The 13,510-nt window shown below is 51.2% G+C and overlaps 2 protein-coding genes across 2 annotated transcripts; both read right to left on the reverse strand.

The window, feature by feature from the left end:
* Positions 1-6,106: 6,106 nt before the first annotated feature.
* LOC138359654 (uncharacterized) lies at positions 6,107-7,672 on the reverse strand. Its single transcript, XM_069319069.1, has one exon. The coding sequence runs from the start codon at positions 7,670-7,672 to the stop codon at positions 6,107-6,109; it is 1,566 nt and encodes a 521-aa protein (XP_069175170.1).
* Positions 7,673-8,801: 1,129 nt separating this feature from the next.
* Positions 8,802-12,744, reverse strand: LOC138359655 (mucin-2-like). Its single transcript, XM_069319070.1, has 2 exons — positions 12,261-12,744; positions 8,802-10,018 (listed from the first exon to the last, which is right to left on the reverse strand). Exons 1-2 carry the CDS (start codon positions 12,742-12,744, stop codon positions 8,802-8,804), a joined length of 1,701 nt encoding a protein of 566 aa, XP_069175171.1.
* Between the last annotated feature and the right edge of the window lie 766 nt (positions 12,745-13,510).

Here is a 13,510-nt window from a genome sequence, read left to right on the forward strand (position 1 = left end):
TAAATCCACAAAAAAACTGTTTTTGTCACAGCTGTTTTTGTCACAGCTGTTTTTGTCACAGCTGTTTTTGTCACAGCTGTTTTTGTCACAGCTGTTTTTGTCACAGCTGTTTTCACAGAACCCGCAAAATCTGACCAGCGATTGTAACTTACATTGTAATTACCTGATGACCTTTGACCTGATCGATCGGCCTCCCGGGGACAGTGGAGGACATTCCTAACAAGAGGGTGACCTCCTCCTGGAGCCTCCAGGTGTTTGTCACACACCTGGAGAGTGTAGAGTCCAGTGTTGTGTAGTTTGTCACACACCTGGAGAGTGTAGAGTCCAGTGTTGTGTAGTTTGTCACACACCTGGAGAGTGTAGAGTCCAGTGTTGTGTAGTTTGTCACACACCTGGAGAGTGTAGAGTCCAGTGTTGTGTAGTTTGTCACACACCTGGAGAGTGTAGAGTCCAGTGTTGTGTAGTTTGTCACACACCTGGAGAGTGTAGAGTCCAGTGTTGTGTAGTTTGTCACACACCTGGAGAGTGTAGAGTCCAGTGTTGTGTAGTTTGTCACACACCTGGAGAGTGTAGAGTCCAGTGTTGTGTAGTTTGTCACACACCTGGAGAGTGTAGAGTCCAGTGTTGTGTAGTTTGTCACACACCTGGAGAGTGTAGAGTCCAGTGTTGTGTAGTTTGTCACACACCTGGAGAGTGTAGAGTCCAGTGTTGTGTAGTTTGTCACACACCTGGAGAGTGTAGAGTCCAGTGTTGTGTAGTTTGTCACACACCTGGAGAGTGTAGAGTCCAGTGTTGTGTAGTTTGTCACACACCTGGAGAGTGTAGAGTCCAGTGTTGTGTAGTTTGTCACACACCTGGAGAGTGTAGAGTCCAGTGTTGTGTAGTTTGTCACACACCTGGAGAGTGTAGAGTCCAGTGTTGTGTAGTTTGTCACACACCTGGAGAGTGTAGAGTCCAGTGTTGTGTAGTTTGTCACACACCTGGAGAGTGTAGAGTCCAGTGTTGTGTAGTTTGTCACACACCTGGAGAGTGTAGAGTCCAGTGTTGTGTAGTTTGTCACACACCTGGAGAGTGTAGAGTCCAGTGTTGTGTAGTTTGTCACACACCTGGAGAGTGTAGAGTCCAGTGTTGTGTAGTTTGTCACACACCTGGAGAGTGTAGAGTCCAGTGTTGTGTAGTTTGGTGCTGATTGGCTCAGCAAAGGGTATAGGATAGGTGTTCCCACACCTGTAAGGTCACCCTTGGATGGCTGGGTGATTGTGTTGGTAGGTGGGTGGATTGGTAGGTGGGCGGATTGGTAGGTGGGTGGCTAGTCACCTATCTAACGGTTTCTCACAGCTCTTCAAAATCCAAATTTGTGTTTCATGTACTCAGTCACCATCACTATCACCAACCTCACTATACCACCATCACTAGCATCTGAAAGCAGAGGTCGTGGGAGCCGCCTCCATCCACAACGTCAGTCAGGTTTAAACCAAAGGCAACAGGTACAACGAAGCCACTAGGCTACGAAGACCCTAAGGGCAAGGGGGGGGGGACTTCGGCGAGCCAATCCTGAAGTCCCTCATACGTGAGTACTGATAGGTAAGGTAGCCTCCCCCACCACACCTCCCCCAATCTCTCCCCCACCTCCCTAACTTTCACTCCCTCTCACCTGCTGTAATTAGACCTTGGGGTAGGCTTGAAATGGATGGGGGAAGAAAGAGGCGTTTCCTTGACCTATTCTTCCCTATCCTTCTCTACTTTCTCCCTATCATCCTCTGCCTTCTCTCTATACTTTTCTATCTCCCTAACTTCTTCTATCTCCTCCTTACCCCCTTTATCTCTACCTATCCTTTTTTACTATCCATTATCTTTCTCTACTTCCTCCCAAACCTTCTTTACCCATCTAGAGAATCCCCTACCCATCCATAGCATCCCCTACCCATCCAGTATCCCCTACCCACCCAGAGAATCCCCTACCCATTCACGCACCTGTACCTCACCAATCCTCCCTCCCTTCCCCACCCCTCAACACAGCAGGAGGTACCCCACCCTCTACCCCCAACCCTCCATTACCTACCTTGTTCCCTCTCAATCCCTTAATTGACACCTCTACTCAATCCCTTCGTGGACCTTTCCTTCCCTAACTCCAACCATGACAAATCCTTACTACTTCATCAACACCCCCCCCCCATCCTGCATCACTAATCCCCACCATCAGTAATCCCCCCTCTCCTAAACAGGGATTAATCCCCTATTTAGGGAAGCTAGGCTCCTCTTGTTGTTCAGATCTAGAACTAAGAAGTCACGTTTTTTTTCTGTTATGAGAAACAACGTTACAATGTGACCTACTATGAAGGGTATATTGACTCACAAATATCTGCGTTTTCTACGCATCGGACTCAATGGGTGAGGTGGGTTGCTTGGGTTTGCCTCTTTCCGGTTAGGTTAGGAAGTTGGATTTTTTTTTTTTTTTACTGATTGGCAAATCAATAGGGAAAGGACAGCTTCAACACCCCTAGGATAAGGTGTCTTGTTAATGGCTGACAGTGGGGCCTACCCGTAATGGCCTAAGACGCTCACAGACAGGCAGCTATTATATTGATATAGACAAATAAATTAACATGTATACGTGTTCAAGAGCAAGAGAAAGAGCACAATCAGTGGTCACCGCTCCATCCCAAGGAAGAGCAGCAGGCTACTCGTGTCCTGAGCCGCCCCAGACAGCCTTTACAACAGCAAATGATAGCTTTAAGGGCTGGTGTATGCGGCGGGTGTTTGAGTGCCCGCATGCGGCGCCCCTCAAGTGGAAGACAGGGGGTGAAGGGCAGGGAGGCAGGGGAACTAGGGGCAAGTGTGAGGAAGGGGGGTAGGGGGAGAGCACGTAATCTCTTCCCTGATGAGGGACACTTAAGGGGATGGCGTGCAGCTGACTGATAAGAACAGTAGCACTCTCTCTCTCTCTCTCTCTCTCTCTCTCTCTCTCTCTCTCTCTCTCTCTCTCTCTCTCTCTCTCTCTCTCTCTCTCTCTCTCTCAGGACGACTTGCTGCTCCTGTCAGCAGGCTGAGAGGTTTCCCTTTCCCATAGCTCAAGGTAAGCCTTACCCTACTGGTGCTCCCCTGGAATACCATCCCCAAATCGTTTAACAACCAGGCCCCAATTACTGTTGGGTGAACAGAGGCGAACAGTTAAAGAGTGGCGCCTAGTCAATCCTCCCTGACCTCTCAATATTATCTCCAAATGAGCGAACCGCTGCTGAATTGAGTCATTAGGTTAATTTCGAAGCACCTCATCTCACTCGACCCGTCCCTCCCTCCAACAATCAGTACAAGGTATAAAGAGCCACGAACAATCAGCAACTGTTGAACAGAGAGGCTTCAACAATTGCTGTCAGTTCAGTTTCTATCTGCCAAACAATCGTGCCTCTTAACTACCCGGAAGAGGCTCAAGAGCACAGCAAGATTGCCCCCTGGAAGATTTGTCAACAAAAACAAATTTTCCCTGACAGAACAAACTGTTACTATATCCCCCCCTCTCCCCCTCTGATTGTCACCCCTCCCCACAGTGGCCCCACCTCTTGAGACACAATCACCCCCCTACACCCCCACCCCCACCTAGAGACACCACTACACACTGAGAGACGACTCAAGTGGTTCTCCAGCTGGTATTCACAGACGTGAGTGTATCTTGGTCTTGTGTTGATATTGTCATCAGTCCAGTTGATTCTTAAGTCGAGGGTGGTTAGTCGGGGGCCACCAGTGGTCCAGGGTCACTAGTGGTCCAGGGTCACTAGTGGTCCAGGGTCACTAGTGGTCCAGGGTCACTAGTGGTCCAGGGCCACCAGTGGTCCAGGGCCACCAGTGGTCCAGGGCCACCAGTGGTCCAGGGCCACCAGTGGTCCAGGGTCACTAGTGGTCCAGGGTCACTAGTGGTCCAGGGTCACTAGTGGTCCAGGGCCACCAGTGGTCCAGGGCCACCAGTGGTCCAGGGTCACTAGTGGTCCAGGGTCACCAGTGGTCCAGGGCCACCAGTGGTCCAGGGTCACTAGTGGTCCAGGGTCACTAGTGGTCCAGGGCCACCAGTGGTCCAGGGCCACCAGTGGTCCAGGGCCACCAGTGGTCCAGGGTCACTAGTGGTCCAGGGTCACTAGTGGTCCAGGGCCACCAGTGGTCCAGGGCCACCAGTGGTCCAGGGTCACTAGTGGTCCAGGGTCACTAGTGGTCCAGGGCCACCAGTGGTCCAGGGCCACCAGTGGTCCAGGGTCACTAGTGGTCCAGGGCCACCAGTGGTCCAGGGCCACCAGTGGTCCAGGGTCACTAGTGGTCCAGGGCCACCAGTGGTCCAGGGTCACTAGTGGTCCAGGGTCACTAGTGGTCCAGGGCCACCAGTGGTCCAGGGTCACTAGTGGTCCAGGGTCACTAGTGGTCCAGGGCCACCAGTAGTCCCTGGCCACTAGTGGTCCAGGGCGACTAGTGGTCCCGGGCCAGCAGTGGTCCCGGCCCACCAGTGGTCTAGGGCCACCAGTGGTCCAGGGCCACCAGTGGTCCCTGGCCACTAGTGGTCCAGGGCGACTAGTGGTCCCGGGCCACCAGTGGTCCCGGCCCACCAGTGGTCTAGGGCCACCAGTGGTCCAGGGCCACCAGTGGTCCAGGGCCACCAGTGGTCCCTGGCCACTAGTGGTCCAGGGCGACTAGTGGTCCAGGGCGACTAGTGGTCCCGGCCCACCAGTGGTCCCGGGCCACCAGTGGTCCCGGGTCACCAGTGGTCTAGGGCCACCAGTGGTCCAGGGCCACCAGTGGTCCAGGGCCACCAGTGGTCCAGGGCCACCAGTGGTTCAGGGCCACCAGTGGTCTAGGGCCACCAGTGGTCCCGGGCCACCAGTGGTCTAGGGCCACCAGTGGTCCACGGCCACCAATGGTCCAGGGCCACCAGTGGTCCCGGGCCACCAGTGGTCCAGGGCCACACACAATACAGTCATTACAGCGGCCCTCGTCCTAAAATCTGTGGTCGGTTTGGCCTTATCCGAAGTTCCATCAGATTTTCAATTAAGATAAGGCGGCCGCCATTGCGTATTAGGTCCGTGTGTTCAACAAAGTGAAGCGGCCGGCCGCTCTCCCCTCTCTTTATCCGGCCATGTTCAACCGGATTGCCTCAATTATCGGACGGTCCGGTTAACTGACACTTTACGGACTCCGTTATGAAATTATCTCTGTAAAGATGGAGTAAATATACAGATGTGTGAGTGTGTACTTATCTAGCTGTGCTTGCGAGGGTTGAGCTCTGGCTCTTTGGTCCCGCCTCTCAACCTGTCAATCAACAGGTGTACAGGTTCCTGAGCCTATTGGGCTCTATCATATCTACATTTGAAACTGTGTATGGAGCCAGCCTCCACCACATCACTGCCTAATGCATTCCACCTGTTAACTACTCTGACACTGAAAAAGTTATTTCTAATATCTCTGTGGCTCATTTGGGTACACAAAGTACCCATATGAGCCACAGCCCTCACAACACAGGGGACCAGCCCCCACAACACCGGGGACCAGCCCCCCCACAACAACACCGGGGGACCAGCCCCCACAACACAGGAGGACCAGCCCCCCACAACACAGGGGACCAGCCCCCCCCCCCACAACACAGGATACCAACCCCCACAACACAGGGGACCAGCCCCCCCACAACACAGGAGGACCAGCCCCCCACAACACAGGGGACCAGCCCCCCCACAACACCGGGGAGCCACACTGGAGCAACATGGATGAGATTGAGCAATCGTGCGCCAGATACCCCGAGAGAGCTCTTTGTCACCCAGCGTGAGTAAGAGAGGCAATAAAGTGTAATTATGTACGTGAAGATGTTGAGAGACGCCTCTCTCACCCCTCCCTTCCTCACCCCTCTCTCACCCCTCCCTCACCCCTCCCTCACACCCCCTCACCCCTCCCTCACCCCTCTCACGGGTCATCCACACAGGAGGATGACCCGTCATCCAGGCAGCAGTCCCGTCACACACTAATTAGCATCCACCGAATGGGGGAATCATTGCAAACTGTTGCTAAGTTTACCCTAACAAGGGTTGTAAACTTGCATGGCTGAGGTGTTGTTTGTCATGTTGTTAGTGCGTTGCTACCTCATGGCCATGTTGTAGTAACTCATGGCCATGTTGTAGTAACTCATGGCCATGCTGTAGTAACTCATGGCCATGTTGTAGTAACTCATGGCCATGTTGTAGTAACTCATGGCCATGTTGTAGTAACTCATGGCCATGTTGTAGTAACTCATGGCCATGTTGTAGTAACTCATGGCCATGTTGTAGTAACTCATGGCCATGTTGTAGTAACTCATGGCCATGTTGTAGTAACTCATGGCCATGTTGTAGTAACTCATGGTCATGTTGTAGTAACTCATGGCCATGTTGTTGTAACTCATGGCCATGTTGTAGTAACTCATGGCCATGTTGTAGTAACTCATGGTCATGTTGTAGTAACTCATGGCCATGTTGTAGTAACTCATGGCCATGTTGTTGTAACTCATGGCCATGTTGTAGTAACTCATGGCCATGTTGTTGTAACTCATGGTCATGTTGTAGTAACTCATGGCCATGTTGTTGTAACTCATGGCCATGTTGTAGTAACTCATGGCCATGTTGTAACTCATGGTCATGTTGTAGTAACTCATGGCCATGTTGTTGTAACTCATGGTCATGTTGTAGTAACTCATGGCCATGTTGTAGTAACTCATGGTCATGTTGTAGTAACTCATGGCCATGTTGTAGTAACTCATGGCCATGTTGTAGTAACTCATGGCCATGTTGTAGTAACTCATGGCCATGTTGTAGTAACTCATGGTCATGTTGTAGTAACTCACGGCCATGTTGTAGTAACTCATGGTCATGTTGTAGTAACTCACGGCCATGTTGTAGTAACTCATGGTCATGTTGTAGTAACTCATGGCCATGTTGTAGTAACTCATGGCCATGTTGTAGTAACTCATGGCCATGTTGTTGTAACTCATGGCCATGTTGTAGTAACTCATGGCCATGTTGTTGTAACTCATGGCCATGTTGTAGTAACTCATGGTCTTGTTGTTGTAACTCATGGCCATGTTGTAGTAACTCATGGCCATGTTGTTGTAACTCATGGCCATGTTGTAGTAACTCATGGCCATGTTGTTGTAACTCATGGCCATGTTGTAGTAACTCATGGCCATGTTGTTGTAACTCATGGCCATGTTGTAGTAACTCATGGTCATGTTGTAGTAACTCATGGCCATGTTGTAGTAACTCATGGCCATGTTGTAGTAACTCATGGTCATGTTGTTGTAACTCATGGTCATGTTGTAGTAACTCATGGCCATGTTGTAGTAACTCATGGTCATGTTGTAGTAACTCATGGCCATGTTGTAGTAACTCATGGCCATGTTGTAGTAACTCATGGTCATGTTGTTGTAACTCATGGTCATGTTGTAGTAACTCATGGCCATGTTGTAGTAACTCATGGTCATGTTGTAGTAACTCATGGCCATGTTGTAGTAACTCATGGCCATGTTGTAGTAACTCATGGCCATGTTGTAGTAACTCATGGTCATGTTGTAGTAACTCATGGCCATGTTGTAGTAACTCATGGTCATGTTGTAGTAACTCATGGCCATGTTGTAGTAACTCATGGCCATGTTGTAGTAACTCATGGCCATGTGGAACCCCCCCCCCTGGCCATATAATAACCTGTGGCCATGCTGTGTGATGCAGTTCATAGTTCTCTGCGTCAAGTCCCCCCCCCCGGGGCCGGCATACAGTGTAGTGGCCACACTGCCACAGTTGCCAGGCCTCATTGTGGCCACACTGCCACAGTTGTGAGGCCTCGTTGTGGCCACACTGCCACAGTTGCCAGGCCTCATTGTGGCCACACTGCCACAGTTGCCAGGCCTCGTTGTGGCCACACTGCCACAGTTGCCAGGCCTCATTGTGGCCACACTGCCACAGTTGCGAGGCCTCATTGTGGCCACAGTTACGAGGCCTCATTGTGGCCACAGTTACGAGGCCTCATTGTGGCCAGGCAGGAGAAGGGCGGCTACCTTTGGGCCACATTTTAATCTCTCTTCCCTCATATATCATCCATTCTAGTGAGTTCTTTTTATTCTCTTCGCCTTTTTATCACTTCTTTCGCATGGCCATCACGCCTTAGCATGATTCTGGCCAGAAGGGCCTCAACCCCGAGGCTCGCCGCTCGCCGGCGTTATGGCCCTTAGTTCACCCTGAACTAAGGGCAGGTTTGACCGGCCGGTGTCCGGGTGTGGGTTGCGCCCCTCAACCGGCCGCCTTCTGGAGGCTGGACACATTAATTTTCAAGGCTCCAGTCCGCGGGTTCTTGTTTTCCCCGCGTTCGGATCCCCGGCTCATTGTCGGTGATGGCCACGGCTTCCGCTCCGGAGTGGACACTTCGCGCGCCCAAAACCCATTCAAAATCCATTAAAAAAAGATAGATATCGTTAAGTTAGAATATTCTAGGCTATACTAGGCTTGCTTAGAATATCTTAAGTATGTTTTAAAACCTGTATCCGGACACATAACCCCCCCCACCCCACCACCTTCTCAATCCCCCCCCCCAAACCACCCACTTAGAATCTAATTACTCCCTTATCCGAACACGGGCGACACTAGCTAGAGCGAGTCCTCCAACAGTGACAGATGGGCCATAAATCAGTATAGAAAGCTTTGGGGACAAATGAGGCGTAGCCCAAGGCGGGGTCACGGCAGCGTCGGGACGAGGCCGCCTCTAGTTGCCCGGGCCCGGGATGGAGACGTCACCGGTAAACAACATACTCACAACCGCTGCCCGGGCTGCTGTGGCCGGATGGTCGTGTTGTGGCCGGATGGTCGTGTTGTGGCCGGATGGTGATGCTGTGGCCGGATGGTCGTGTTGTGGCCGGATGGTCGTGTTGTGGCCGGATGGTCGTTGTTGTAGCCGGATGGTCGTGTTGTGGCCGGATGGTCGTTGTTGTGGCCGGATGGTGATGCTGTGGCCGGATGGTCGTTGTTGTGGCCGGATGGTCGTTGTTGTGGCCGGATGGTCGTGTTGTGGCCGGATGGTCGTGTTGTGGCCGGATGGTCGTTGTTGTGGCCGGATGGTCGTTGTTGTGGCCGGATGGTCGTGTTGTGGCCGGATGGTCGTTGTTGTGGCCGGATGGTCGTGTTGTGGCCGGATGGTCGTTGTTGTGGCCGGATGGTCGTTGTTGTGGCCGGATGGTCGTTGTTGTGGCCGGATGGTCGTGTTGTGGCCGGATGGTCGTTGTTGTGGCCGGATGGTCGTGTTGTGGCCGGATGGTCGTGTTGTGGCCGGATGGTCGTTGTGGCCGGATGGTCGTTGTTGTGGCCGGATGGTCGTTGTTGTGGCCGGATGGTCGTTGTTGTGGCCGGATGGTCGTGTTGTGGCCGGATGGTCGTTGTTGTGGCCGGATGGTCGTTGTTGTGGCCGGATGGTCGTGTTGTGGCCGGATGGTCGTTGTTGTGGCCGGATGGTCGTTGTTGTGGCCGGATGGTCGTGTTGTGGCCGGATGGTCGTTGTTGTGGCCGGATGGTCGTGTTGTGGCCGGATGGTCGTGTTGTGGCCGGATGGTCGTGTTGTGGCCGGATGGTCGTGTTGTGGCCGGATGGTCGTTGTTGTGGCCGGATGGTCGTTGTTGTGGCCGGATGGTCGTGTTGTGGCCGGATGGTCGTTGTTGTGGCCGGATGGTCGTTGTTGTGGCCGGATGGTCGTTGTTGTGGCCGGATGGTCGTGTTGTGGCCGGATGGTCGTTGTTGTGGCCGGATGGTCGTGTTGTGGCCGGATGGTCGTTGTTGTGGCCGGATGGTCGTTGTTGTGGCCGGATGGTCGTTGTTGTGGCCGGATGGTCGTGTTGTGGCCGGATGGTCGTTGTTGTGGCCGGATGGTCGTTGTTGTGGCCGGATGGTCGTGTATATGCGCGTTTCTTGCAGTTTACCTGCGGCCAATATCGAGAGTCCTTCTCTTGTAGCACGGACCAAACCTTTCTGGCCACTACCTGATCAACAAGGCTGTTGCTTCAGTTACATCGAGGCGATGTGTGCAAGTTTTGCATTTATGGCATTCAGTCTTTGGGATGATCAAGTATCGCCCCAAGGCCCTCAGAGCCACTCGGCAATCGTGCAAAGTAACCGCGGCGTTATGTTGACTAAATGTGACATTGTTACAATACTGCCAAACATTTGGTTATGCTGTTGTAACAAGTTAATGTTTGGCGGGCCACGTCCTGGGGCTGGATTCACGAAAGCAGTTACGCAAGTACTTACGAACCTGTACATCTTTTCTCAATCTTTGGCGGCTTTGTTTACAATTATTAAACAGTTAATGAGCTCCGAAGCACCAGGAGGCTGTTTATAACAATAACAACAGCTCATTGGCAAGTTTTCATTCTTGTAAACTGTTTAATATATGTAAACAAAGCCGTCAAAGATTGAGGAAAGATGTATACGTTCGTAAGTGCTTCCGTAAGTGCTTTCGTGAATCTGGCCCCTGGTCTTGCTTGAGCCGTCCATTGCTGTACTTAGCGTGAATCACTGTTAGATTCACCAAAACATAGCATTTCTAACACGAACGAGGTCTTTCCGGTATTCAAGACGAAGGTATTGAGCTGAATACTGTACTAATTACCAGAGGAAACAGAACTAGCACAAACTAGGACAATCGACCAGTTGGTTAGTTGGAAGAACTCCACTTGCTGGAGGGAGTCTATGAGCTCATGTAGAGGGACAGGCAGATGTGATGGAGAGCAGGAGGTTGAAAAGGAGATGGAGGAGACAAAGAAAGACAAGGAGGAGGTTGAAAAGGAAAAGGAGGAGGTAGAGAAGGAAGGAGGAGCAGGAGAAACAACAAAAGGAAGAAACATCACAGGATAAACCACGCAAGATTATACTAAACATATATATTGAGACAATTAATAGTCAGAAACATAATTAGATTCAATTGGCACTGCTAATCCGACTAATATCATGCGCAGCTTATGCCATTAATCACCAATAACGCCGTCCAAAACGAAAAAAAATAATCAAAAGCACTATGCCTCCAGCAAGGCATCGCTGAGTGCCGTTGTCATGGCATTGAGAGACCAGGAAACGAGTACAAGCTGTGTGATCTGCAGTGTAGTGTAGATCAGGCAGAAAACACAGCCGCTGAAATCAGGAGAAGTCAAGATGCTGACCAATCAGGAGAGGTCAAGATGCTGGCCAATCAGAAGTTAAGATGCTGACCAATCAGGAAAAGTCAAGATGCTGGCCAATCAGGAGAAGTCAAGAAGCTAACCAATCAGGAGAAATCAAGATGGTGACCAATCAGGAGAAGTCAAGATACTGACCAATCAGGAGAAGTCAAAATGCTGACCAATCAGTTCAAGTGCTCCACTTCGGGTGGAGTGGCTTCCACGAAGGAATATGTGAGAATGAAGGAGCAGATATTTGGTTTTAATATTGCCCCGAGGGGCGAGTTTACTGGACAGCGCCACTCGTCCTGTGAGTGGACACACCGCCATAGCAGCATGTACAACACTCCCCAATAGGAAGAAAACCCGCTGGGTTGTTCATCAGATGTGCTGGCTGCTGAGGGCGCCGAAGGACACCATGTAGTGTCCTTCGGCGCCATACATGGTGTCATACATAATACAGACAGTTACAGCCGACAGCCCTCCATCATTTCAGACCAAGAGGACGAGGGAGAGAGAGAGAGAGAGAGAGAGAGAGAGAGAGAGAGAGAGAGAGAGAGAGAGAGAGAGAGAGAGAGAGAGAGAGAGAGAGAGAGAGAGAGAGACAGAGACAGAGAGAGAGAGAATTTATAACAGCAAGAATTCGTCTTGGACACAAGTACCCATTGAGCTTCGGGGTGGGCACAGCAGCTCAGCTGTAACATCAGCGACGCGGGGAATGACACCTGGGAGACACTACACATCTAAAGACACATTAGAAACATGTGTCATAGATATAATACTTACAAGAATTACCAACAATGTCACCCTCAAGATAAGGCAAGTCTAAGGGCTGATAAATAGTAATCTCTTTCCTATACCGCACACAGACCTTGCTATACCCCACACAGACCTTGCTATACCGCACACAGACCTTGCTATACCCCACACAGACCTTGCTATACCGCACACAGACCTTGCTATACCCTCTCAAGTTTGCAAGTCACAGGTATACCACTCCGCCCAACACACAATTCCCTGCAACACTGATATCAAGTTATCGTGACCTACGCCGTGACCCATCACCAACTTGAGACATCGCTATATGCTCCGACGCTGGGAGGAGCATGGCTTGGCTGTGGAGCATGGGTAGGCTGTGGAGCATGGGTTGGCTGTGGAGCATGGGTTGGCTGTGGAGCATGGGTTGGCTGTGGAGCATGGGTTGGCTGTGGAGCATGGGTTGGCTGTGGAGCACAGGCAGACTGTGGAGCACAGGCAGGCTGTGGAGCATGGGTTGGCTGTGGAGCATGGGTTGGCTCTGGAGCATGGGTTGGCTGTGGAGCATGGGTTGGCTGTGGAGCATGGGTTGGCTGTGGAGCATGGGTTGGCTGTGGAGCATGGGTTGGCTGTGGAGCATGGGTTGGCTGTGGAGCATGGGTTGGCTGTGGAGCATGGGTTGGCTCTGGAGCATGGGTTGGCTGTGGAACATGGGTTGGCTGTGGAACATGGGTTGGCTGTGGAGCACAGGCAGGCTGTGGAGCATGGCTCTGGTGGTGGAGCATATAGTCTACCATCAAGCACATGTCACCTCAGCCAGCACACCCCCGAGTATCAGTGATCTACCACAAGCCTCACTACACAACCACGAAACAGCTGTACCTAACCGCCCACAAACTCGCAAAAGCTATTAACTCAGCCACTAAAAAAGTCCACATAAAAGCTAAGATAAACATTTCCCCTTATTCTAACCCCAGAATTTATTGCCCGACGCTGGTAATATAAGCGCGGAAACCTTTCTTATCACAACACAACAAACAAATGCGCATCACGTTACCTGATCGCGGGTGACGGCTCTGAATGAAAGTACACAAGACCGCTTCATTCATCTATACAAACACAACACTACTTCGCTCATGACGTCAACGGCTGCCCAAACGTTTTAACGTGCGGCACAAAACGTTTATATTATAAACGTTTTGTTCGACTTGATTCTGTGTTGATTTTGGAGTATAAGTTCATCAATGATGCGGTATACAGGGAAATGGGATGTTTAAAGTTGATGTGTGTGTGTGTGTGTGTGTGTGTGTGTGTGTGTGTGTGTGTGTGTGTGTGTGTGTGTGTGTGTGTGTGTGTGTGTGTGTGTGTGTGTGTGTGTACTCACCTAGTTGTGTCTGCAGGATCGAGCATTGACTCTTGGATCCCGCCTTTCGAGCATCGGTTGTTTACAGCAATGACTCCTGTCCTATTTTGTGAAACTGTGTGTAATCATTTCAACATTCTTATGATTTGGGAGACCAAGTGTTTTCAGAGAGAGAGAGAGAGAGAGAGAGAGAGAGAGAG

The sequence above is a fragment of the Procambarus clarkii genome, chromosome 92 (assembly GCF_040958095.1).
Source record: "Procambarus clarkii isolate CNS0578487 chromosome 92, FALCON_Pclarkii_2.0, whole genome shotgun sequence".
Taxonomy (NCBI): domain Eukaryota; kingdom Metazoa; phylum Arthropoda; class Malacostraca; order Decapoda; family Cambaridae; genus Procambarus; species Procambarus clarkii.